Source organism: Phialemonium atrogriseum (assembly GCF_030411735.1).
Source record: "Phialemonium atrogriseum strain 8032-3 unplaced genomic scaffold QBC33scaffold_11, whole genome shotgun sequence".
NCBI lineage: Eukaryota > Fungi > Ascomycota > Sordariomycetes > Cephalothecales > Cephalothecaceae > Phialemonium > Phialemonium atrogriseum.
The window spans coordinates 528,280-552,851 of NW_026848148.1; the positions used below are offsets into that span (position 1 = coordinate 528,280).

Below are 24,572 nucleotides of genomic sequence, written 5' to 3' on the forward strand. Positions count from 1 at the left end.
GAGCAGCCTCAGAGTGCATTACACCAATACACATCGAGCTCCTCAAGAGATGAAATGTTGGTTCTTCGTCAGCTGCTAGGTTACTGCAATAGTGCCGAGTCTTCGTCAAGTCTCGTATAACCCAATTCGGCGTCAAACTTCCAAATTCTTCAATGACGCATGTGCTGTTTGTGGCGCTTGACATCGATACGAGCAGATTATTCCAGACCGGCCATTTCACATAGGTATCTCGATACCCAATATCCAGCCCTTGCAAGACTTTATTGTTGCCTTGTCAGCTGTGAAAGACCCTGGGACAGGTTATAGACTCGTACCAGTTCACTGTCAGGGCCTCTAGACATTGCCGAAGAGCACCACGGACTTCAAGACACGGCTATTTGCCTGCTTTAAGAGCAGGGGTAAGTATCATTCTACAGTCTATCTACAGCAATGTGCTCCATGACTCTAGGAACCTAATCTTTGTTGATTAAAGAGGGATTTTGAGGAAGAATGGAAGTGACATAGCTACTTTGGCAAGCCTTATTCAGGAGAGGGCGTCGAGTGTACTTTGTGGTGTTCGGCATTGTTTGCTGAATTATAAGGCGGTCAAGAGTAATTAATAAGTGAGCAAGTGATGTGACGAAGCTCCCACAATGCCCATATCCAGTTCCATGCAAGGTAGCTGTGCGACAGACCGACGCTCGTATCTAGACCATTTAGCTCTCGAAGGATGGAGTTTAAATGCCCATATCCAGTTCCATGCAAGGTACCTAGCTATGCGACAGACAGACGCTCGTATCTAGACCAATTATCTCTGGAAGGATGGAGTTAATCATATGCCTGACGCAGTGTGTCTAGGTTAATTTTATTTAAGCCCAACAACAGTCCACAGTTCGCAGTTCATCCCCAGCCTAAGCTACCTCTTAACAAACATCCCATCTCTGCAATAATCTCAAGCTCCCATAATCTCCCGCCACACTATTTATCCATCGGTGGAAAGAATGGTTACCTCGTCCACTGAGCCCATGAAACAGCAGTCGTCTAAGACCAGTGCTCAAACACCTCGCAACACAAGTCCCACAACTGGAGGCTTCTTCGTTGAATACGTCGCCAATCCCAAGAAAACGTAGGGAACACCAATCTCTATGAATACTATAAACGCATGAGTGCACCTGCCCTAATTTGAATATATCTAGGCCTCTCTTCATCCTGATTTTCACTTTCGCCTACTGGTGTCTCTGTCGGGGGTCTGGATGCTCTGACAAGGACTGCTCTTGGCAGGCTTATCTAGGGTCGACAGTCGGTCTTCTTCTTTTTAATGGCGCTTTTTTTTTACGCTGATTGGAGACGGCGAGGACGGATAGGTCTCAGTTGAGGATTTTGTCACATTTGAATCATGATAGATTTGTTCATCAGCTCAGTAGCTCTAGCTTCTTCGGCCCTCAATATTCTCCCTCGATCCCGAGCGGACTGACTTCCATTGAGCATCTACGACATGTTACCTTGATGTCGCCTTGATGTCGTCAGCAGATCGTTACGCTACATATCCAGGCAGCCGCCATCGGCAAGCCCGAAAGACTGATATATCCAAAGGAGGAAGGCAAAAGTGTAGAGTTTAGAACTGTTCGACTAGATGGGCCGGAACGGGCCGAGAAGCACCTGGATCGCGCTGACCACTAGAGCGGAGGATTGCCGCTAGAGCGGGACGGACAGTAACAAGATTGACGAGCTTATTGGCTTCGCGGAGACAGAACACACCGCGGACTTTTATTACCGCATTATTCCGGAGACTAAGGGGTTTGGAACCAACTACGAGAGCGTTGATGTCTGTGGAGGGATGGCTCAATATCTGTGAAGATAAATAGTGCAGCTTGTACACGCCTTGGTAGCGGAGGCATCTAGGTAACTGTTGCTGCTGGTGGAGCCTTGGTGGACTATCCAGATATATTGCTGCTGTATCTACATGCTTCCAGGTAGTCATTGCTTCAGTTTGGCGGTCTATCCCCCCGACAGACAATATTTATTTTCGCCCCTCTGTTCCCGAACCAATGGAAAGGGTTCCAGTGGACTCATAGATGTCATGGCTCGGGTCAAAGGTTTTGCCAAAACATATTGTCACGATGCCAACGTTAGGGGGTAGGAAATGAAGACGTTGTTGCCTTCTTCTCAACGTCCCCATCTCCCACCCCAGCCGCCGCCGCCCTGTGCCATGCGTGCCCGCTGATGGTGGCTGCGGCAGGAGGTACCATATCCGCTTCACAGCACTCAGTCACTTTCCAGATCCAGAACTCTATTCCTCGATGAAGAAGATCCTTCGCGAAGTCCTGAATGACCTGGCTCGTGGATGGCTAGCATTGTATCATAGGCTTTATGGAACCGGGCATCCATCGTCGTCGGACAATCACTTCTTCCTTTTGCCGCTTTTCACAGCGGACTTCGAGCCAAAACCAGCTGCCCATCTTGACATAAATTCTAGATGCTTAGTACACAAGTTGGTTGCAATCCGCAACAATGCTCTGGTTTGTCCGTCCTCGTCCACCGCCTTGCAGATATGAGCTTACTCTGCGACAGTGAAATGTTGCCTCCCATAGAGGTTTCTATCACTCGAATCAGTCCTCATCAATGGATCCTGGGCTCCTCGATGATCTGCGAAAGGATCAAGAATCCAGAGCCCAAACCAGAGAACGCAATAATTGACTGGCAAGATGGCAGCAACAACTTCTATCTTTGAAAGAGGACTGCAAACGATTTGTCAGGAGGTAACGCTGAAATTGACAGGATTCACGTCGGAGGGACTTCAGCAACTGTTTGGTGCCTCGGAGAGAATGCGTTCTGCAAGGTACATGCCTGGTGCGAAGGGCGAGAGCTAGAAGCCAATACTATTCGATTCGTGGGGGAAAAGGCCTCAGAAGTTCCCATCCCAGAGGTTGTCTACTCGTGGATTGATCACGACTTCAACAGAACCTTCCTCATAACAAAGAGAGTCAGAGGACAAACGTTGGAACAAGTGTGGCCGCAGCTCTCCTCACCCCAACGCACGCGAATTGCCCATGATATCGCTCGGTTCTGTGTTATACTGGCTGCCAACACTTCATCTCGGTTTGAATCGGTCACTGGATGTGGTGTTTATGAAGCATGGCTGATGGAGAGCGCTCATCCATCCCATCCCACGTGGTTGCCGAGAATCCTTGGTCCATTCTCACTAGAGGCCATCCGAGCCCACATGGCAAACATGTCGACTGAACCTCCCCCAGCCATTGACCCGTCCTTTCATTTTTATCATGCGGACCTTGGACCGACAAACATCATGATATCAGAGGATGGCAACCTTGTCACTGGAATTATATACTAGGAATCTGCAGCCTATTACCCACAATTCTGGGTGGCCACAAAGCCCGTGTACGCTGGAGCCTTTTGGCTTGAATGTGAGACGGACGACGCGAAACTATGGGGTCAGCTCCTGGGACAGGCACTGGATGTAAGCGGCTACAAGCCACTGGATGCAACATTCCGCCGCTGGAGCAGGTCTGTCACCTAGGGTGCTACCTCAACGCGCTTCTGATGCACTAAACTCGTAAGTTGGCCACTCAGCTCTGGCTAGTTCCCAGAGCCCCCCCAGTGTCTGAGCCAAATGACAAGGATGGTAGGCGCTGATCCAGCTTCTGCCTATTTGATACTTGCTCGGCCAAGTCCTCATGTTTCCCCTTTTATCCCGCTCCATGGGCGAAGACAGATGACTGGAATCTGCTTGATACGACCCCTTTTAATGTGAGCAGCCGTGTTGAGTGTTAGCCAAGTCTGCCTTTCATGCTGGCAAATAGAGAGGTGCAGTGATGTGATCCAGCCTCGCATCTAGTGCATATCACAGCAAGTTCCTCTGTTCCTCTGTCCCGTATGCTTCCTGAGGATGCAGTCGGTAGAATCACCCCTGCTGGTATAGTTCCACCGCGCTGCACTCATTGAGACAACAGAACTGAGTCAGTACCAGTTGCTCTCTTCGTCCTGCAGATAGGCGTACTCTTCAAACGAACAAATGCCAATCCTGAAAACAAATCCAGGCTCACAGACAAATAGGCCTTGCAGGCGAATTATTCACTAGTCAGAACTCCCTCTTGAAGAGTTCCCTCTTGAAGAGTCTAGAGCCTACCGTTCTATCCGGAGCATATGATCATCATCAGTATCTCTGTGTCGTCAAGTGGGCTAAGCTTTTGCTGGCCTATCCATGAGGCTAGCATAAGCATAGTCGTGGCGTTTTCGTAGGTCTCCTGTTCCAATGGTTGTCAAATGTGTCATGAGAGACACTGGGCGATTCCAACTCTCCGCAAGTGTTTTACTAATATGCTCTATGGAGCAGTTACTAGCATTGGGCTCCTCAGAGAATGGACCTCGGATTAGTGGCAAATTCGCGTGTTAGTTACAGGGGTTGCTAGATTATGCTTGTGTTGAGAAACCATCACAGGATTTGTACCAAGAAAATCGCCAGGGGTCTTCTTATTCAACCCCAGCCTCTTGATACTCCGTACGGCTGAGAAAGGGGCAAGACCAACTCAGCTGATGCGGAACCCACGTGATCCCCTCCTCCCACGAGCAGGCTCACCTATTAAATATTGGCCGCCAATAGCAGGCCACGGGGGCGCAGCAAGAGGCCTCAGAAGAGGCCTGTCATCCAAAATAAATACAAAGTCTTGCTCACCGACAGCTCCTTCTCACCTTCAGCCCTCAGCCCTCAACTCAACATCATACCAACGCTGAGGCAAAGTTCAACAACCAGCGAAATTCGCAACCACCAGGGTCTAATCATGGCTCTTGACAGAGTTTGTTGAGGCTGGGTTGGATGTATCCGAACGATTTTCGGTGTTGGCATATCTATTGGATTTGGCGATCAATTAATTAGGGGGCGAATAGCTTCCAGGTGACGATCAATCTGGTCCGCATCTGACCAGCTTCGCGCGTCCCCAAGCGCCAGAATGAATTTCGATTCTAGGTATGTTCCAAAGCCTACGACATCATTATGACCATGGTGTCTACCGGAGGCTGATGTCGTTCCACCTCGAAGCAAACTGGCCGATCCGGTCTCAATCTTCAAAGCGGCCTCCGAGCAATTCCGGGCATCACTGTCGGACAAGCAGCTCCGGCTGTTCAAAGAATACCCAGATGCAAAGACAATGTTGATGTCGATCCAAGACCAGGTCGGCAAGCACCCAATCCAGACCAGTGTCTTGACTCGATGTTGTCAAAAGATCTTAGCCCTCTCTACAAAACTGTCTCCGTTCTTCGAAGTCATCAGTCTCTTCGTCTCCTCGCACCCAGAGTTTGCGGCTCTCGCATGGGGTTCTCTGCGTCTCGTATTCGTAGTAGGTTGTCAATCCAGCTTCTGAGCCTCACAGACCATCCCAAATTGTTAAGTCTCGTCTACCTAGTTGGGCTCCAATCATGTTCTCTTTCTTGAGCGTGTTTGCCAGCTGTTCCAAGACATGGGGATGAAACTACCAGCATACGAAGAGTTTCTCGAAAGCCTCAATGCAGCACAAGGCAGACGACCAGTCCGATCCCCGACCCGACTGCTTAGAGCCATGGCTTATATCTATGCAGACCTAGTTCAGTTCTGCTTTGATATGTGTCAAGTATTTTCGCGCAAACGGTCTAGTAAGCACTTCCCTCTCCATTAAATGCTAGATTTCTTCCATCTCACCTCGATACAGAATTCCTCTCGCTTCGAGGATCCTTCATCCGTTCTTTGCCAACGACAGTCTTCAGCCCCTTCAATGTGAAATACGATACGCTCCTCAAGCGATGGGACCAACATCAGCAACTCATACAGTTGGAGATGGCCGTCATCACAAGCGTAGAACAGATGGACGCCACGGGAAGGATAGAGTTGATGCTCAACAAATTCATTGAGGAAGGCGGATTTGAAGACGAGAGCACAAAACAGGCACGGAGAGATCCGGGTAAGCGCGGCTCATCTCGTATAGGCATTAAACATGATCGATCTCCTGACGAATATTCGTATAGCACAGACCAAACTACACCTCCAAGCATGGATCAACCCGCCACCTTGGCTGAGCCTGTTCGAAAGTGCCCAGGATCAGCGAGCGAGCGAGAGCACAGGGTGGTTTGTCCGTCACGATCTAGTAACTCGATGGATTCCCGAAGAGCCGGAGCTGGAGCAGTCATCATTTCGTGTGCTATCTGTGCAAGGTGTGTAACTTCTTGTATTCTTCTGCAAGGATCACTAACTCCTGACCCGCTCCACAGGAAAGCCGGGCTATGGGAAAACAACCCTTTGCACAACCCTCATTGAACACATATGGAAGCAAACCAGCAGTTCCAGTATCGGCTGGCAAGGTCACCGTACTGCTCTGGCATTCTTCTATTTTGACAAGCAGAGGCCAGACAGCGTTTCGAGCAGTGCCGCATGGCGAGCTATTTTAATGCAGCTCCTGCACTCCATGTCTCCCTCCGATCCAGACATCTTCGATATATTTCTCCTGCTCCGCGAAAACCCTCGCGCTGGCCAACCTACGGCATCAGACAACGAGATATTCTCAATCTTGCACCTAATTGTGCAGCGCCTCGACCGTTTATTTCTCGTGTTTGATGGAGTGGACGAATGTCTTGATCAGAGGCACTTCTTGGACCGCCTAACAGCCATCTGCAATCTGCCCGGCGATGCTCTCGTGGCCCTCTTCAGCAGGCCGACGGTGATACTGCCAGCTAGCTTGCTGCCGAATACCGCGGTGTTGACCTTGGATAGCACCCTGAATTTGCAGGACATTGCAGCATTTATTCGGCTGAGAATGGCGAGTCACTTCGACGACGGACTCCTACCACCATCTCTTCACTTGGAAGACGCCGTTACACTCGTGGCTGACCGAGCAAACGGCATGTTCCTCTGGGCTACACTCTTCATGGACTACCTACAGTCACCACATCTGTCAATCCGTGAACGCCGCGAAGCCCTCGAGAATCTGACCCGGCTCGAAGGGCTAGACTCGCTTTACAAGGCAATTCTAGATTCTCTCAAGAAGAGCGCATTTGGAAATGCCAGGACCAACATCATACAGGCCTTCAGGTTGGTGGTATGTTCGTTCAGACCACTCCACATCACCGAGCTGCAGTACTCCATTGCGATTCCCATGGACAGAAGTGTTGATTCCGACGACTTGATCCCCAACTTTTCGCAGAAACTGGGGCTTCTGTCTGGAGCACTCCTGGAACTGGATCAAAACCAGTGTGTCCGCTTTGTCCACCTGTCGGTCATTGAATATCTGACTAATTCGACGGACCTATCGTCTGGGAACGATGCCTCCCTGGAGATCACCGTCGATATGCAGGGCAGCCACCGGTCCTTTGCCTGTCGTTGCCTATCCTATCTCCACTACAGTGTAGAGGCTAACCCGCTTGCTGGTTCTCCTCGCATCATTCCCGATCCCGAAGTCCAAGGGAGACGATATCCACTCCTCGACTACGCCAGCGAGTTTTGGAGTTTCCACGTTCTGCAGTGCTTGGAAGACTTGACATCGTCTCCAATCGGTCAAGATTTCACACTACTGGTCGGGCTAGCCTCCAAATTCTTGTCGAGCAAGCGATCAGTGATGGTGTGGATCGAAGCATCGTGGATGTTCAAGCGACCACCTCAAATCCGGCATGGGCTTCATGACGCTTTCTTTCAGAAGCACCCCCAGGCTCCATCGCAGCATGATCGTCAACTGAAATCCGGCTTGGAAACCGCCTGGACAGCTCTGCTTCAACTTTGCCGTGATCTGAGCGACATGAAAAACTCATGGGCACACATTCTCATGGAAGAGCCGAACGAGATATGGGAGCCCAGTGTATCCGTCTTCAATCAATCTCCATTCTGGCAACGAATCTCTGGTGCGAACATTGCGGCGCGGTTTGAGGCTAGGCCCGACGGGGACCATCAATCTATATGTCTCAAAACTCAGCTTTCGCATGACGGATGTCGGCTGGGGCTTATTCGACTCTACGCCTCGCTACGAGATGGACGGATAACTGTCTTTTTTGAACTGTGGTCAATCGACCCCAACATCAAGCTTCGAGAAGTTGATCTGAGAATACCAGGGAGCTGTCTCAAGCCGTTCTTTCAGACGAACCAGACCCGCCCGGGGGAGTTGAGTCCGCTGGAAGCTCTCAGGGATGGCTTCCAATTTCCTGCCACCATCACGGCCGATTTGCAACGCACCGCTGTTCCCGGATGCGTCGTCCATATACCCGCCCCCGAGAGCGACCAGCCAGAGTTCATCACGGATCATAACATAGATGAATCCACGCAGTTCATCGACATTACCGGCAATGCCTGGCGTCATGGCCCATTCAGCTTCGGCATTGAAGATTTTCAGCTCAACTATGATATCCAGCTGTCAGGCACAGGAGAGTATCTGATGACAGTGCACAAGTCCAACGGCATCGTCGACTTGCGAAGAGATCTGGGCTGTCAACTGCGACTCGTCACTATCTACCAAGACGCGGCGACGCGTTCCTTCACGCGGCCTTCTTATCGTCACGTAGCGTCGTTGGCCTTCAAGCCAATGTTCCTACACCACAATGATAGAGATGCCAACTGGTGCGCCCTTTTACACCCGCGATACCCGATAGTCGCCATTAAATATCAACGCATCATCGTCCATCGAGACGCCCAAAACCGATCACAAGTGATGGAGCATGTGGAAGACACGCTTGGGGAAGGCCCTGGTGCAGCGCTCTGGAGCTTTGGGGAAACAGGTAGGATTATTAAAATCCCTTTTGCTCTACTGGCTGTGTTAAATGAGTAATTAATATGTATGATGCTGATAGCTGTTGCTTGTCCAGGGCACAAATCCCTAAGGTTCTCTAAATTCTGCCCCGAAAGGCTCGCCTTTGACCACGACGGCGAGTACTTCTGCGGCATGCCTGTCAACGCTGAAGAGCCGAGGTCTGGCACGCGCCACTACAAGAACGCGGTTTGCCCCAACAAGACGCACCAACCCGGAGGATCGATATCCCATCCCAAATGGCAAGTTGACCTCCCGTACCTAGCAAGCCGACCGGCTCTACACAACTTGGGGGAACTCAGCAGCTACGTCGACGAGTCGGGTGACCATTCCATATCACAACTAAAAGATTCTGGCAACGGAGGTGTCGTGCTAGCCACACTGCGCAAGGACGGACTGATCGAGGCCGAGATGGTCACGCGTCTCCCCGAGTCAATCTCGGGGGACTACAGTGCATCGGTGCTGAACAACACCGCCGCTGGTGAAAAAGGCCCCCAGACCCGGAGACTGTTTCTGAGCCAGGCCAACCGGCCCTTCAAGCGCCACTACATACAAATGGCGGAGCAGGAAACGAAGGACCCTGCCGCACAGTTGCCGTTTGTCTTGCATCGGCAGCGCGAGACGATACCGATGGTGGTTGGTCAGGGACAGTACGTCGTGGGGCGGGGCCTTGGCTTTGAGGAAAAGCAGCAGATGAGGCTGGAGTGGCCTGGTGCGGAGCGTGAGGTTAAGCGAAGGGACATGAAAGAGTACTCCCCCCCGCTCTCGGATGCCTGATTGTCGGATAAGTCGGGAATAAGCCTCTGTTTGCTTACAGGTTTATTCCATGGTAACTTTGTTATGCTGCCACAAATGGGGCTTCTGGCATAGCACGTTATGGCATGCCTAGATTTGTGGTAAATTCACCAGAGAAAGAGGGCATTGGGCCGTCAAATATTCATAAAAAGGGGCTACCAGCCCCTGAGGACTGAGAATTCGCGGTCAATATGATCTCCAGTTGCCAATCGAGCGTCATACGGATCAAAGCGGGTAAAGTGACTCGAAGGGGCCGAATACTAACGTTTGACAACATCACCGGGTTGAGAATTGCAGGGCTGCAGGGATATAGGGATGATAAAAGCTCGATAACTGTTCAAGTGTCTCCCGTACGGAGTCCCAATAGGGTATTTATTGGATGTCATGAAGTCGTGGTAGGCTTGGCTTCAGGGGGAAATATTGAAAAGGGGTGCGAGACACGTGTGCACGGGCCAAACCCCTTTTACCCCTTTTCTCGGTGGTGGCTGGGAAAGACTGCCCCGCATCCCCGCCAATGCCTCAGGCCTTAATAGGCATAGGGCAGTGATCGACAGAGGTGGGTCAAACAATCCAAACGCAATGTACCGCTAACCCCCACGAATGCAGATACGTTGACTTATGAATTACCAAATTCATGTGCCTCATCGCTTCTCGCGATTGGAAATATTCCCTCGCATGATAGGCCAATGGAGCTGGATCCCTCAACACCACATCTCGTATGCTAGCGTCCCGGTTTCCTTGGTCGCGGTTGAGGCGGCGGTTGGTTTTCCAGGCTTCCCAGTCTCCCAAGTCACTGTTGTGGCTGCCTGGGCACATCACTCCCACATGACTCAAACCCTCTTTCAACAAACACCGCCTTCCAGGCGGTCAGGCGTAATTTGTTGCCACCGAAACTGAAGGCATCCCACTGACGTACCCCAGCTCTTTCCTTTTTCATCCGTTCTCTCCCGTTCTTTTCCGAAGGGGTTCAAACGCTTCCAGTCACTTCACCGGAAGCTTAAATTCACCTCGTTCATACCTAATAAATACGTCTCCCCGCAACTGCTCTTCAAGGTAGAAGGCTGCCCACACCTTCCACCGAATTCAATCCCATTCCATAAAATACTTCTCAACTTAAGCAAGGCACACACCAGTTGGACAAGACAAGCAACCACTCATACGACTCGCCCCATAGAACGGCCACACCCAAAACATAACAGAAAGCCAAGAAAAGAGAAACAAGATGCCGTCCCACACCCCTCGCTGCTGCAAATGCGGTACCATCCTCGTCATCAGCACCACCTGCAGCGCCTGTCAGCACCCACAATGCCAGGATTGCGTCTAGGCGCAGCGCTCCCCCTTCCGACCCAGTGACCGCCGCCGACAAAGTCAAACAACCATGATTATGGAATTGCACTGCCGGAACCGGGGCGCCTCGGATTCCTCTTTTTTTTTCGGCACGCGGTGTTTCTTCCTTCTCGGCCCCACGGGCCCGACCGGCCGCCGCCCCACCCGGAGATGAACGAATCGCGCACCGGCTATCGCCGTGGAACCCGGCACGAGAACTGGCGGGGACCTAGCCGTCGTCTCTTGACGAGTGGCATCATTTCACCACGCTTGGTGGAAACGATCGCTCCGGCAGCGGTTGGAGGGGAATCAGTCATTCGAGGGGCTGAACCTCGGGTAGCTGAATGGTAGTTTTGGGAGTGCGTCTATATCACGCCCGGGTCGAAATGCATGTTGGGGCGTTGCGAGGGTCCCGGATGGTGCATTACGGAGGCGATAGAGGGCGCCTTTTTTTCCTTCTCCCCGTTTCTCCTTCTTTTATCGAGTCTCTGGAGTTGCAGGATGCCTCTGCGGTCTACCTTAGATACCCAATTTAAGATGTTACCCATAATTACCGCCTCGCACTTCGCTTTTGTGCTGTGCCCTGAGAAACGGTCTACGGCTGGATAGGTCTGCCGCAGTATCTATGTGAATAGCTCAAACTACATGCACTCCTTTCACATCATCAAGTTGCCTCATATACAGTGTTTGTTTTGCCCTTTTCAAATTCCTATATCTTTTATACAATTAGGAATTATCTAACTATCTAGGTAGTTGCGATCGACCTGCCTATTACTAGAATCCTTACTCTGGGACATCCTCATCTTACACGGTGTCCTGGACTATTTAAATTCCTCACAACAGAGCTTGGTCTAACAAACACCTTTCCCCCGCAGCCGAAAACAAGTTTCTGGTTTCCCCTTGTCTAGGGCCTCTGACATCCTATAAATATTGCTTGGAGCAAATACATGCTGCTGGCCGTGCCTGATCATCCCATCATCCTTTCGGACTGGATGGCTTCCATGCTCATCATCATTAATTACATTAAGTATCATTACCTGCTTCGCAAATATCGTATCGAGAAGCAAAGTTTCGCCATGACCACCCGAGTGAGTGGCGTCTGATATCGATGCAACCCCCACCCCCCCTCCCCCCCAACCTCTCTCTCTCTCCCCCACAACACAACCTCACTTTCAACGAGCCTCTGCCTCTCCATGGTGACTTTGACTTCTTGGAACCAAAGCTGACCGAGAGGAAGTGCCGTTAATTTCCAGCCCTGAACGACGAAGAATCTCAGGGGAAAGAGCCTCTACAGAGCGACTTTCCTCCTCGTGGGTGGAGCGGGCGTCCCATTGCCACTGGCCTTGATCACGTTTGCACTGCAATCGACAAACCCATTGCCGTTCAACAATGGCAGTGCCTTAACCTTCTTCGTCTCCTCCTGAGTGCGTACCACCTTCTCAAGCTCCTCGCCCTCGCCCTCGTCCTCATCCTCGGACCTGTCGTCTTTGGCCACGCGATACACGACGATGCGGTACGCACTGCGCAAGAGGCAGAACAGCCAGAAGATGTTGAGGGCCTGGAGCGCAGCCAGTAACCCGAAGGTGACGAAATTGGAGAGCAGGCATTTGTACTGCTGCGTCTCCCAGTTGAGCTCGTAGGGGCCAACGGTCCTGAACTCGGTGAGGAGCGAGAAGATGATTCGCAGGTTCAGGTAGTGACGCAAGTAGATCCACGCGCCGATGGAGATGCCGAAGTACGGCCCTGACAGGGGACTGTCGATGTAATGGAGTGACTTGGAGGCCTATGAAGTAGCTACGCGTTAGATACCTTCCTGGGTAGTCTCCCCGGAACGCAAAGGGGGGTGGTGTCAAAATCCGACTTACGGCAAGAAAGAAATCACTGATATCATGGGTTATATAAATGGCGATGCCCATATACGTGAAGTGAAAGTGGTAGCTCAGGGCAACGAGAGCCAAGGTAACGATATGGTGTGCTACAAGCTCCTTGAAGTCCTTGCGCCGCTTCTCCATGCCCAGCAACATGACGACAGCCTGCTGCGCCCAATACGCCGCCTGGAACAAGTAATAAAACTTGAAAACAGCCTCGTGGGTCTTGTGTGGGAAGGACTCGTACATGCCTCGCGTGTTGAAGTACCACACTGGCGTTCGGTGCATCACATATACGCCCGCCGGTCCCATGACGGCAAAGTAGATGGCTGTGTACATCTGCTCCATGAAGCGTAACTGCTTGCCGCGCGACCTGATGCCGCAGAAACGAGCCAAGGGGCGCAAGAGTTCTTGCATGATGAACTCCCGCGTAAAGGACAAGACAATGGTATAGAAGGCCACGAAGGCGATATCCCAGGTGCCCTTGCCATAATGCACCGGCATGCTGCGGTTGGCGATAGCGCCAGGAGGTTGCTGCTTGTAGGAGAGGAAGATGAAATGGGAGACGATGTTGGACTCGCTCGGATTGACGGCGTAAAGGGAGAGGAAGGCGAGCAAGAGAAGGAGAGGGATCGTCCACGTGTGCTTAGTGGCGAAGTGTCTGCAGCGACGCAGAAGGGAACGGGACTTTCTGCGCTTGGAGAGCCTCTTCTGCTCGCCCGACCGGCGCGCATGACTGCTGGACGATGGCGTCGTTGACGAGGGGTCAGCCAGGGGGATGCCCACAAGGTTAGTTCCCGGGCCAAGGCCTGTGTCTCCGGCGCAGTTCTCCTGGCCTAGCTTGCTGCGCTTTGTACGTCGACGCGGGGTGCCATTCTCCGTCGCCGAGCGTAATTGGTGGGCCAAGGTATTGAGGAGTGAGGAGGGTTCGGATGCACCCATTATCACAGGTTGAAGTCACTACGACAGGCTGAGGTGGTCGAGATCCTAGTCAGGGTAGTGCGTTGTGCGGGATCTCGGCGGGACTCGGGGTGTGCCACAGATGCTAAAGGAGTGAGGTGATCATGGATTGACACAATCATCGATAGGTGCTTGATCACCTCCAAAGGGGGAATGGTAGAGGATGCCATTGCAAGTATTGTCAGCGAATCGGGAAGCTTTAGTAGGGCAGTTAGGGCCGTCCCGGAGGCCGCGGAGTCCGGGGTAATCTCTCTAGTTCGCCAGTACTTCCAAAGTTTTTCAACAGCCCTAAGCCTGGAAAGCTCGTTAGTGGGGAACCACGGTTACAAGGATGTGCCTTCTAGTTCTTCAGGGCTGAAGTATTTATTCAATGGTATCTTCCATCTCTTCTAGTGTTTCAACTCCATCTTTCTTTTATTGCTTTTTCGATGCTCTTCTCCAAGTCAAATTGCAGATTTCCGAAGTCCTTACAGGGGTCCCCTGCACGAAGGATGGTTACGCTTTTGGATAAATACACTAGGCAAGGTACCCGGCAGGGTCCGGCGTCTAAGCTACCGTCTAAGCGCCAAAAGGGGTTTCCAGGGTCCAGGGCCCAATTCCAGGGTATGATATCTGGATTCCGATTCCGACTCCAATTCTATATACCAGGTCCTGCCTCGCCGAGCCGACCAATCCAGAGGAATTTCTGCAGTGTGTGATTTGCAGTGCTGTCATCCACTGTCCGTATATCGACGACATAAAAGAGACGGAAACATGCCAAGCCAAACTTTTCTTCGTGTGTTCGAAGCGATTCGAGCCGTCAGATCCACCGCCAACCGATCAAGCCACGGGTTTTCGAGGCAGCCTAGAAGGCCATCGCCATCGCCATCGCGCAAAGTGTTCCTCAGTCAATTTGCTTCTCGCACCCGATCCTGTTCAGCAACTCCTTTCGACGATCGCTGGGCCCGGGCAAACTGACGCCACTTGAGCTCGCGGCCCTCTTGACAGCATGGCGGCGCTCCCACCCCTTCAGGTCAATGGCCTCAACGCCGACCTCCTTCTCGAGGGGCTGGACCTCCTCATACTCGGACTCTTCTTCCTCCTCGCCTTCCCCACCTTCGTCATCGCTTCTGATATCCTCGGCGCTGTTGCCCTGAAGCACGCGCACGGCGACCTGGACGATGAAGGTGGACCAAATGACCATCATGACCTGTAGGATGAGAAGGTACGATAGGAAGCCGAACATGATATTGTCGTTCCAGCAGACAGTCCCCGCGGGGTCGCGGAAGGGCTCGAGCAGATGAGACCAATCGGACGGGACAGGCAATGGACCCTGGAGATTGTCGGCGCTGCCCTTGTAGCAGGCTGGCGTTACCAGCCGAGGCAGGTCGGAATAAACGCTCCAACAGGTCATGAGGTAGAACACGTGGCGCGAGATAAGCCACAGGACGATGAATACGCCGAATAGAACGTCGCAAATGGTAGTGAAGCCGAGGTATTTGAGGCACTTGGCAAGCTGTTCCGGCCATTAGCTGCATGACAAGCTGCGCGAGGTTCGCAGGACTTACGGGGAAAACCAAATCGACAATGTCCATCAGCACCAAGATCAGGTTACCGACCCGAGTCTGGTGGTAGGCGTATGACGCACAGATGAGGGCAATGGTGACCAAGTGGTGGCTCAGCATTTGCCAGTGATCCTTCCGGCGAGCCTCAATATTGAGGATGAGTACCTGTTGTAGCCAGAAAGACCATTGCCCCAGTATATATCCCTTCATAAGTCCACCAAGCTCTCTCTGGGGCCAGTCGGTCCATAGTTCCTCCATGTTGAGAAAATATGGCGAGTTGTAGTAAATGTACTGGGGAAGGTCAGTCCCAGATGCAACTCGCAATTCAGAACGCACAGGGGGATCGAATGTGACATACCATTCCCAGGGGCCAGAACACATTGTAGTACATCAGCATCCATCCTTGTTCGGAGAATCTGGTAACTTCTTTCCTCTTAGATAAACCCAACCGTCTAGCCAGTGGAGCTATAGCATATTCCATAAAGCCTGCACGGAGGCCAGTGAAGAGAACGATGCAAAAGGCCATGAAGTAGAAGTCGTCGTGGCCGGCAGCGTATTTCCCGGTGTTGGAGTTGTAGTACGATAGCGTGAAGAACTTGGACGTGTATGGCCGTGCCTCGGATATGGAAACGTGCGTAAGGAAAAGGAGGGCGATGAGACTGAAGGAGAAGCCTGTTCGGTGTACAGAATTGTCAGCAATGACTCGAGTCCCGGTGCAGGAGACGCGGCGTGGGTGGGGAGAAGCGAAGCCAACTTCGGACCAATGTCGGCTGGTTTCCGTGACATACCAGTCTGATGGTCGAGCAGCCAGCAAGCCAAGCCCTTCAGCGGACCGTTGCCTTTCCTCTTCGCCTTCCTATTCACCTTCCTAATGATATTCATGCTAGAATTGGGCGGCTGGGTTGTCCAGCTCGGCGGCGCCTTCATCGCCGGGGACGTCTCAGGTTTGTGCTCCAGGTTCCCAACATTGGTATTGGTCTTGCCCATGATCTTAAGCCGGGCGAATTGAGTCTCGAGGTCGAGGGCGGACGAGGTCGACACTGGTCGAAAAGACGGAATTCAGACAATCGAATGCTCGTTCGTTTCTATCGTAGGATAATGCTAGGTCAGGGGGTATTCTAAGTCGTCTAATGGTGCGCCGGAAGAGAGATTCTGGCTCGAGGCCGAAACGAATGTGTCTATTTGAAAAGCAACATTGACTCGGTGCCAAAGCCAAAGGGAGAGAGAGATGGACGGGGGGCCTGAGATGCGTTGAGACCAAAACCCACAAAACGAAAGTGGTAGCACAGCTCGACGTACCACACCGTGACAGGCGATTTGCAAGACCATGCAGGGGGTTTTCGTCGCTTCAAAGGCGGTGAAGAGGAGAGAGCTCACCGCCCCACATGGAGATTACCCCGCCAATGCCCCAATCCATCTCAACATCTGCAGCGAGAACTCACTAGATAAAATGGCCTCAAACTGCCCAGCTCTCTTTGCGACATCTGGTCTAATCACCGCCAAAAGCCCCCTTATCGACGCTCTGTAAGTTTACCCTTCGTTCACTGTATTTTGACAGTCCTGGCACCTTTCATTGGAGCATCGTGGCTGTCATCTACCCATCGAGAGCACAGAGACTGCAACGTCGACTTTGTCAAACGCAGTAATGTCTCGAAGTCGAATATTTTTCCTGTTAGTGTACCGCAACGCTATTTTTCAAGTCTGAGAAGATTTGAGTTCGCAGTGAAGGACTTTATTTCCGTTTCTCGTTACGATTTTGGCCGACAACTGGCTGCTCTTGTGTACGAGAAGGCTTGTCGAAGGAGACGTACTGTGTATACGGGGGCTTGCTGGCTTGGCGGCCATGCCTCTAATAGGAAATGGTAAGTCATTAGCACGGGAATCTACGCCGCCGTATTTACACTAGTGGCCCCCAAACTTAGGCTCTTTTCACCATTTGCCGGGGTAATGGCGCAATGCAACCAGATAGGGAGAAGCAAAAGCAGACTAGACAAAGTCTCGGGGTTTGACAACAAAATATAAAAATTGGTCGGTTCCCAGCCACCAGCAACGATTATAAGTTCGAGGTTTGCTCTGGATTGGTGACCATCTAAGCTATCCGACCAACATCTACTTCCCCCTTTTCCCTCGTGTTTGTCGTCGGCCACGTCATCAGAAGTAACCAAGATACCTTAGCTCTGAGAGTTAAACATTGATCTAAACATGTTTTCAACTCGACTTGGTCCGCTGGCGAGAGGCTGCATCAACATCCAGCGCCTCTATTCCCCCAGACCGAGCGTGAGCTTTGGTCTCCGCCAATTCTCCAGCTCCCCAGCTCGGCTCCAGTCCATCCCCCTTCAAATCCAGGGCCAAGGGACAGGCACGACGCAAAAGATCTCGGTGCAGGACAAGACCTACACCATCTCCACCGACACCTACACCGTCCTGGGCGGGACAGACTCGGCCCCGTCGCCGGTCGCCTACTCCCTGGCCAGCCTGAGCTCGTGCAACCAGGTCACCGGATTCGTCGTCGCAAAGGACCACGGCCTCGAGCTCGGGGAGTGGCACGTCACGGTCCAGGGGGTGCTCCCGACGGCGGTGCTGGTCAAGGGCGAGCAGGGCAACCCGAACTGGGAGAGCGTGGCCCTGAAGGTGCGGGTTCAGACCGACGCCAAGGGCGGCAACGACGATCCTAAATTCAAGCACTTTGCTGCCGAGGTTGAGCGCCGGTGCCCGATCACGCAGCTGTTCATACGCAGCGGGGTGGAGGTCACCAGTGAGTGGGTGAACGAGCCTCTCTGAGTGATGGACAGGAGGCGGGCTTGATTAGGGAGGTGGCGGGATTTGTATGTGTTTGCGTTGGGGGGTTCAATGCTCTATCTATCCCAAGGGGAATCAAGAGCTGAGGGAGGGGTCTAGATGGACGGTTGCTTCGCCTTGTGTAGGATCGCGGATGTCATAGAAAAGGTCTCATAGAATGTTGCTGTTGTGAGCTAATTACTGTTCAGCTCTATGTATCTCTATGAGTCTAACACACTTTCCAGCCTGCTGATAGGGTCGAGAGAATAGGGTAGGAAAACAGATCATCCCAAGTTATTATACAACACGAATCTCCATATTGACGGTTTCCTTTTTTGTGAGCAGGTCGGGCCGGATGCGTGCGGCGCAGAGAAGGTGGCGCGTTATTTACGCGAGACAGAACACGACTCGCTGACACGTCGTCTTCCAAAAAGCATTGCTATTAGCTTGAACCACGGAGAGGCCCCAACCTTACCAACCAACCCGCGTCGCGCATGTCAGTTGTCCCATCTCTTATTATTCGCCATAACGTTGCCCTCACAGGGTCATCATTTCTAATCAAGTGCTCAGTAGCAAAAACAATACCCCCTTGTGACAAAGTGGCAAGGGATGAAGTTCCGTGACACGGCCGTATCTGCCCTGGCTGGGAGATGTTTTTCTCTCTCCCAACGCCAACTTTCTCGACTATCCGCCATTCGGAGCGTTCCTGGTGTATATTCTGTTGGACACGATATCTCACGCCAAAAACGACTAAGGCTTGTCAGTGTAAGATCGGCGAAACGGCTTGCAATCACGATTCATGGATCAGCAGAAAGCATCACTAGGGCTCTTTCCGCAAGGCGCACTAAGGTGATGTCCGAGAAGGAGTTCTACACGTTCAAATACCTTCAGGACGCACCATTGGAACCACTTGGCCAGGATCCTTCATTGCTACCTAGCAAAGCAAACGCCGTGGATGACGCCTATTGCGGCATGGAGTCTATCCATTTTCCTTCTCTTCTGCCAGACAGGCGTGTTGAAAATGGATTGTGGTGTCGGGGTTGTGAATGGACATGCGAACGTTACCGGTTTGGTGGCTTGGTGTCGAATATTGTCTCGGGCCTGGTGCCTCCCAACCGCGAGCCACTTAGGGTGCTCATGGGATCGCAACGTCGTGGCAGATCCGAGGCTGGTTTCTTGGAACATATCAAGCATTGCCGTGGTGTGCGTGGATTGGTCCCCGACTTGGGGTCGTGGAACGAAACGGGTTGACTGTTTCATACCTTGCAATTCGATGAAGCAAAGGCGAGGACAGAGCTCGAGTCGTTACCATCCGAATTGGCCGAGACAACGGGGAGAGGCTATATAGCTTCAACGCGGAAAGTCTAACGGCTGTCGTAGTCAAGGGTAGCAACTCAATTGTGCCAGGGCAGAGTGGGCATGATGAGTCCAGGAGAAGACTAGAGATAGGTTACCTACGCATGGTCATAGTTGAGGTTAGTTTTAGGTCTGTCTCTAGTTTTAGTGGGAGATCCCCTTGTCAGCAGACCATATAATAGCCTATTTAAATAGTTTACTTTCTTACATGTAACTTGTAACTACAAGACGCATTTCCAGTCCAGTTACAACTCATTAGGCATGTCTGAGTAAGTTACATAAGCTTCTCTGCTCCCAATACCTCAGATTCATGCAAAGTCGCCCCTCGGACAATCACAGAGGTGGCATCTGGTTCCCACGAGATACGGAGAAACCAAAGCTTGTCTGGGCTTACTTTGCTCCGGGAACGCTCGACTATCACCACCCTTGCTTCGACTCGTTTCTCGGCCCAGACCATGGAGTCCTGTTTGCGATTCCCATCGAAGAGAACACGCGAAGAGGATTACACTTGGACTACTACCTGTCCATATACTATCGGGACTATGACGAAATCGTCATCAAGTCCGTCCACCGGGCCGTGACAGCCTGCCACGGAATGACGGTCCCGCGTAAGATGGTTGGCGACTATGTGCTCTTGAGCGGCCGACCCTACCCCCCCGCTTCCAGCTACGGAGACACGACTCTTGCCGATTTCCGCCACGCTCTAGACTACTTCAGCACGTATTTTGATAACACAATCTACGAGACGCCGGGCGCCGGTTCCGTTGGTGCAGTCAAAGTCAGCTGTCGACTCGAGGAGGCACTGCACGGCCGCGACACCTTCACTGCTGTGGCGGTCTCTCGTAATTTCCCAAACACCAGTGGTATATCCGACCTGTCCGTGGCTCTGGGCGACGAGCTGAGGGTATGTAGGCTTAGCCGCTCCGAGCTGGAGCGAAACGCGGACTTACCGGACGACGCGCTGGGCAGCAGCGGCTGGCACAACCCGCATTCCCAGGCGTTCATGGTCGATATGGATACGTCGAGCGACAACTGGAGCAAGTCTAAGCAGTACAGGGACATTGATGGGAGCGCGATACTCTTGCGAGAGGATGGCACTGACCTGGATGTCCAATCCGCGGAGCGCATATGCGGATATGCGTCGAGGTGCTTGTGCCCCTTTTCGAGCAGTCACTGGCGGGTGAGATCTCCCGCCGCGAAGTCCTGGTCCTGAGAAGATGACGGCATGGAATCCGGGGGAGACGCATCGACGTGTCGCAAACTCCACGTCGGAGCGTGGATTCGTCGCTAGTTTAAGGTCCCGAAGATGATTTTCGGCGCTCAAAGGTCACCCTATTCTGAAATTCCCGACGAAATATCGTCGGGGCCTGAGTGAAGGCTCAACAGTAGACAAAGTACGCTCTCGCGGGCCGATCTGTGACTGATTGGCGAATTGCGTTACCAATTATGAAGAGATAAGTTAAAGGAAGGTGAGAATACCTTGATCTACTACTGAAGTCTCATCTCCTTCCATCACACCCCAGTTTGTGGAATTCCCATCCTTGTATAAGCGTTTCGTGGGACTGCTAGCTTCGATGGATTAAGATGCAAACGCATTCCTAACTGCACAAGGCTGAACCTATGGGACTGAGAGTCAACGCATTTCAACACACTACTTATACCTCTCAGCTGTGCTGCTTCTGCGCAACCCAAAACTGCGAGTTATAAGCGTTCTTAGTAAGAGCCCGGTCATTGAATCCGTAAATCGCCTCCTTCCCCCTTACTTGCTTCCCGGGCAGGGTTATGTCGCCACAAGTGTCCTTTGTCTCCAAGAACTGAAACCCAAATGACTCCACCACGGAAACGATTTCGTCGAGCGATAGTTGTACAAACGGCGCAGTGCCGTAGAGCAAAGGTCCAAAGTTGAGCCAATACCCTCCGGGTCTCAACAACAGGTGGATCGTGTCGAAGTAACTCACGAGGTTGCGGGCCGTGTCGATGAAGAAGTACGTAATGACGACGTCGTATGTCCCTGTGCCGTCCTTAAACGCAGTCGTAAAATCTCCCTCGACGAGTACCACCGAGCTCGCATTGATGGGGACGTCAGGGAATGAGACGGGTCGGATCATGTCGTTGGTCGACGCATGATGCGACCAGGAATCGACAAAGGGATAGAACGTTTGGGAGTGCCGTTCGCGGTGACTCTCCAGGAAGCGATAGGCAATGTTCATGTACATTGACCACTCGTTTATTGTGACTTCAAAACCTGTACAGGGACGAAAAGTGAGCAAGTTAGCAAACATACTACATCGCTCAAACACCCCAAGGCTGCCTCCATCAGTGCATACCAAGTTTTGCTGCCTCGTGGCCAAGCCTCCCAAGCCCTGCCCCAGGGATCATGACTTTGGGAATAGCGTTGGTGTTCTCTTGAGTCGGAAAGAGGTCATCGAGAGTGTTGAGCACGCATGTGAAGCCGGGGTCACGCTCCTTGATGCCGGACTCTGCCCAGTCTCTAACGAAGTGCTTCAGGGACTGGCCCACGCTCACCTTCTCGGCAACTGAGCCACTCTTCTCCGTGTCGCGGATGAATTTCTCGAGCTCCTGGTTGCTGATGCGGTAGAATTGAAGAGCGTTGTCCACAATAGCCTGGCACAACCCTTGGTTGCTCTTGAGCAGCCTCTCGACCGTAGAAAACCTCCCACTGTATTGCACCTCTCGTTCCAGGACCTGCCGGTGAGGAGACTTTATGTCAGTGGAGCTTTATTGGGGCCAAACGTGGCCCACGGTCCTCAAGGGCTGATGGGGGGACACGACGCACCTCCTTTTGCTTCTTTGAGACGTGCCTGTACAGGCCTCTCCACCGGTTCAGCTCCGCCATGTTTCTCTCCTCGTACCGACTAAAGCCGTGTAGGGCTTGGAGAAGGCGGTGGCGCGGATGGTGAGAGTCCCATGTCCCATGATTTCTGCTCATACGCCCGAGAAGCTTCTCCTCCTCGTCACGGTGGCGGATAGTGTCTGGTTCTCCCGACCCATATTGGACCGTGAGGAAGACCTCGTGGAGCTCATGGATCTCGAAAGCACCGCTCTGTAGAGGAAATACGGCCCACTGATCGTTAACGGGATCACTGGCCGCAAGTTCGGAGCTCCAAGCCAACCAAGCGACAGCGGTGATGATGATGGAGGTGGAACGCATAGCGCTGGCGAGATCCTTTAAAGACTTTTTGCCAACCTTGAAGCAGACTTTCCAGCAACCAAGAAACATGCCTCGATATCCGGCGTTTACCAATATAAAAAGACCTTCATCTTGAGGCCATGAGAACCCGGTTGACTGCCAAGCCAATGCCAAGGTAACTAGTATTCAGGGGATCTATCCAGTGGAACTGTGGAAGGAGACATTGTCCACCAGATGCTCCTTCCGCGACATAGCCCTGTCGAAGGAATGATACATCATGTGGGGGTTCGCACGAGTTTCTGTCGAGGATGGCCAGGGATGCAAATGGTGGGCCTGCTTCGCAGTTGGTTCCAAGTGCTGGCCGTATATGGCTGGAGTCAAGTATACATAGTAACAGAAGCAAGTAAATCCCAACAAAGTCATGGTCGCACCAACTACTTCTCATTCAAAACCTCGTAATGAAACTAGAAGGACTCGGAAAGCATGGGGAAATATTCCAAACCTCGCGGACACCCGCAAAGCCGTTTGACATGGGAGCAGTGCACGGGCCATTTCTACTGCTCCATAAAAATAATTTCTCAAAAGTCTTCCTCCTTCATCAACTGCAAAAGATGGAAGCATTCTTGAACAAAATATGGCGGCGGCTGCCTCTTAGCCCCAAGGTCCAAATCCTCTCTGATCTGCATCTAGAAGTTGGCTGGCAGTACTCAACATATACATTTCCGGCGTCTGCGCCGTTTTTGCTCTTGGCTGGAGATATTGGGCGACTCGTCGACTACGATGGATATCTCAAATTCCTCGAGACACACGTCTTTCGGTATGAAAAGGTCTTCTTAGTGTTGGGGAACCACGAGTTCTACGGCCTGGATTACGAATCTGGATTGAACGAAGCGCGCCGTCTGTCAGAGGAACCCTCACTTGCAAGCACACTTGTCCTCCTGAGTAGAGCCCGTTGGGATGACCCTAGTTCCGATCTGACGATCCGCGGCAGCACGCTCTGGTCTGCAATCCCGGAGTCTGCTTACGGTGCTGTTGAGGTCAAGGTCAGTGACTACAAGAAAATAAAGAGGTGGACTGTACAGAGACATAACGAAGTCCATGCCGAGGAGATTGCCTGGCTTCGCAATCAAGTTGCACAGGTGGCATCGCTGGACGTCAGCTCCAAAAGACAGCTTCTGGTTGTAACACATCACGCACCTTGCGTGGAGAGTACTTCTCGGCCAGAACATGTCCGCAACCCATGGACGTCGTTCTTTGCAACTGATCTGTTGGATCAAGGTAAGTGGGATGGCGTTAATACCTGGGTCTTCGGCCATACGCATTATTCGACTGATTTCCTGCGGAACAATACCAGAGTGGTGGCCAATCAGCGGGGATATATACTTACGGGCAGCACCGTACAGAGGGATGAAGGGAAGAAGAAGAATGCGCATAGTTTCGACGCTGCCATGGCTATCACCCTGTAGCTAGACATGACTGTTGACCATCTTCTATGACTCTGGGCGGCCCGAGAAGTCAAGATCTGCCAAAAGAGCAACAGAAATGCGAGGAATATGTACATGAAAAAGCCTAGTATTTGAATTGTGCTCAACCAGCATTATATTCGTGTAAGCCAGAGAAGTATCTAGTTAGGCCTTCAGCATAAGAATTATCAATCCAACACTACCAAAACGTTCTCTAGTGTCCTCAACTCTGAAGCCTGACCAAAATATTGCAACCATAGAACAACTGTAATTAGCGGTTCCTACCACGTATTCGCACGAACCTGCTATTCCTCATTTCCAGTTTTGACCAGGGAATGATTCCTTAACTAAAAACCTGCCCTCGCCTGGGAAGTAAGTATATCAAGGATTTTGGTCCAATGCCTGTTTTTTTTTAGTAACCAAATAGTCGCACTTTCGATATCTCGTTAATAGTTACTGGTGAAAAGAATGTTGACCATGCTGGGCCCGTGGTTCGGATAAGTAATACTTGGGCATCGGCCACGCTAAAAGTCGACCTTCCCAGGTTTGTCGTTAGGCCGGGGGCAGTGTTCTGCTCT

At 51.9% G+C, this 24,572-nt stretch overlaps 10 protein-coding genes across 10 annotated transcripts; 7 read left to right on the forward strand and 3 right to left on the reverse strand.

Annotated features, from left to right (window-relative positions):
• Positions 1 to 898: 898 nt before the first annotated feature.
• Positions 899 to 1,881, forward strand: QBC33DRAFT_537353 (uncharacterized protein). The gene is made up of 2 exons (XM_060427782.1): positions 899 to 1,105; positions 1,176 to 1,881. The coding sequence occupies exons 1-2, from the start codon at positions 981 to 983 to the stop codon at positions 1,318 to 1,320; spliced, it is 270 nt and encodes an 89-aa protein (XP_060283990.1). The 5' UTR covers positions 899 to 980; the 3' UTR covers positions 1,321 to 1,881.
• A 576-nt stretch (positions 1,882 to 2,457) lies between these two features.
• Positions 2,458 to 2,987, forward strand: QBC33DRAFT_537354 (uncharacterized protein). Its single transcript, XM_060427783.1, has 2 exons — positions 2,458 to 2,498; positions 2,551 to 2,987. The coding sequence occupies exons 1-2, from the start codon at positions 2,491 to 2,493 to the stop codon at positions 2,708 to 2,710; spliced, it is 168 nt and encodes a 55-aa protein (XP_060283991.1). The 5' UTR covers positions 2,458 to 2,490; the 3' UTR covers positions 2,711 to 2,987.
• A 1,852-nt stretch (positions 2,988 to 4,839) lies between these two features.
• On the forward strand, positions 4,840 to 9,635 carry QBC33DRAFT_58669 (NACHT domain-protein). The gene is made up of 7 exons (XM_060431489.1): positions 4,840 to 4,963; positions 5,036 to 5,333; positions 5,400 to 5,625; positions 5,682 to 5,930; positions 5,995 to 6,180; positions 6,238 to 8,724; positions 8,797 to 9,635. Exons 1-7 carry the CDS (start codon positions 4,947 to 4,949, stop codon positions 9,528 to 9,530), a joined length of 4,197 nt encoding a protein of 1,398 aa, XP_060283992.1. The 5' UTR covers positions 4,840 to 4,946; the 3' UTR covers positions 9,531 to 9,635.
• Positions 9,636 to 12,014: 2,379 nt separating this feature from the next.
• Positions 12,015 to 13,937, reverse strand: QBC33DRAFT_537363 (TLC domain-containing protein). The gene is made up of 2 exons (XM_060427784.1): positions 12,740 to 13,937; positions 12,015 to 12,657 (listed from the first exon to the last, which is right to left on the reverse strand). Exons 1-2 carry the CDS (start codon positions 13,682 to 13,684, stop codon positions 12,163 to 12,165), a joined length of 1,440 nt encoding a protein of 479 aa, XP_060283993.1. The 5' UTR covers positions 13,685 to 13,937; the 3' UTR covers positions 12,015 to 12,162.
• Positions 13,938 to 14,492: 555 nt separating this feature from the next.
• On the reverse strand, positions 14,493 to 16,631 carry QBC33DRAFT_58684 (TLC domain-containing protein). The gene is made up of 4 exons (XM_060431493.1): positions 16,035 to 16,631; positions 15,605 to 15,918; positions 15,250 to 15,537; positions 14,493 to 15,197 (listed from the first exon to the last, which is right to left on the reverse strand). The coding sequence occupies exons 1-4, from the start codon at positions 16,231 to 16,233 to the stop codon at positions 14,586 to 14,588; spliced, it is 1,413 nt and encodes a 470-aa protein (XP_060283994.1). The 5' UTR covers positions 16,234 to 16,631; the 3' UTR covers positions 14,493 to 14,585.
• A 447-nt stretch (positions 16,632 to 17,078) lies between these two features.
• QBC33DRAFT_58749 (OsmC/Ohr family) lies at positions 17,079 to 18,364 on the forward strand. Its single transcript, XM_060431516.1, has one exon. It carries the CDS (start codon positions 17,449 to 17,451, stop codon positions 18,025 to 18,027), a length of 579 nt encoding a protein of 192 aa, XP_060283995.1. The 5' UTR covers positions 17,079 to 17,448; the 3' UTR covers positions 18,028 to 18,364.
• Positions 18,365 to 18,433: 69 nt separating this feature from the next.
• On the forward strand, positions 18,434 to 19,499 carry QBC33DRAFT_619279 (uncharacterized protein). Its single transcript, XM_060432730.1, has 2 exons — positions 18,434 to 18,520; positions 18,595 to 19,499. Exon 2 carries the CDS (start codon positions 18,634 to 18,636, stop codon positions 19,273 to 19,275), a length of 642 nt encoding a protein of 213 aa, XP_060283996.1. The 5' UTR covers positions 18,434 to 18,520; positions 18,595 to 18,633; the 3' UTR covers positions 19,276 to 19,499.
• A 142-nt stretch (positions 19,500 to 19,641) lies between these two features.
• Positions 19,642 to 20,593, forward strand: QBC33DRAFT_585819 (uncharacterized protein; the record flags this gene model as incomplete). Its single annotated transcript, XM_060431452.1, has 2 exons — positions 19,642 to 19,649; positions 19,720 to 20,593. The coding sequence occupies 2 exons, from the start codon at positions 19,642 to 19,644 to the stop codon at positions 20,591 to 20,593; spliced, it is 882 nt and encodes a 293-aa protein (XP_060283997.1).
• A 278-nt stretch (positions 20,594 to 20,871) lies between these two features.
• QBC33DRAFT_537369 (N2227-like protein-domain-containing protein) lies at positions 20,872 to 22,996 on the reverse strand. The gene is made up of 3 exons (XM_060427785.1): positions 22,178 to 22,996; positions 21,708 to 22,086; positions 20,872 to 21,625 (listed from the first exon to the last, which is right to left on the reverse strand). Exons 1-3 carry the CDS (start codon positions 22,619 to 22,621, stop codon positions 21,045 to 21,047), a joined length of 1,404 nt encoding a protein of 467 aa, XP_060283998.1. The 5' UTR covers positions 22,622 to 22,996; the 3' UTR covers positions 20,872 to 21,044.
• A 146-nt stretch (positions 22,997 to 23,142) lies between these two features.
• Positions 23,143 to 24,442, forward strand: QBC33DRAFT_585820 (Metallo-dependent phosphatase-like protein; the record flags this gene model as incomplete). Its single annotated transcript, XM_060431453.1, has 1 exon — positions 23,143 to 24,442. The coding sequence occupies one exon, from the start codon at positions 23,143 to 23,145 to the stop codon at positions 23,995 to 23,997; it is 855 nt and encodes a 284-aa protein (XP_060283999.1). The 3' UTR covers positions 23,998 to 24,442.
• Positions 24,443 to 24,572: the final 130 nt, after the last annotated feature.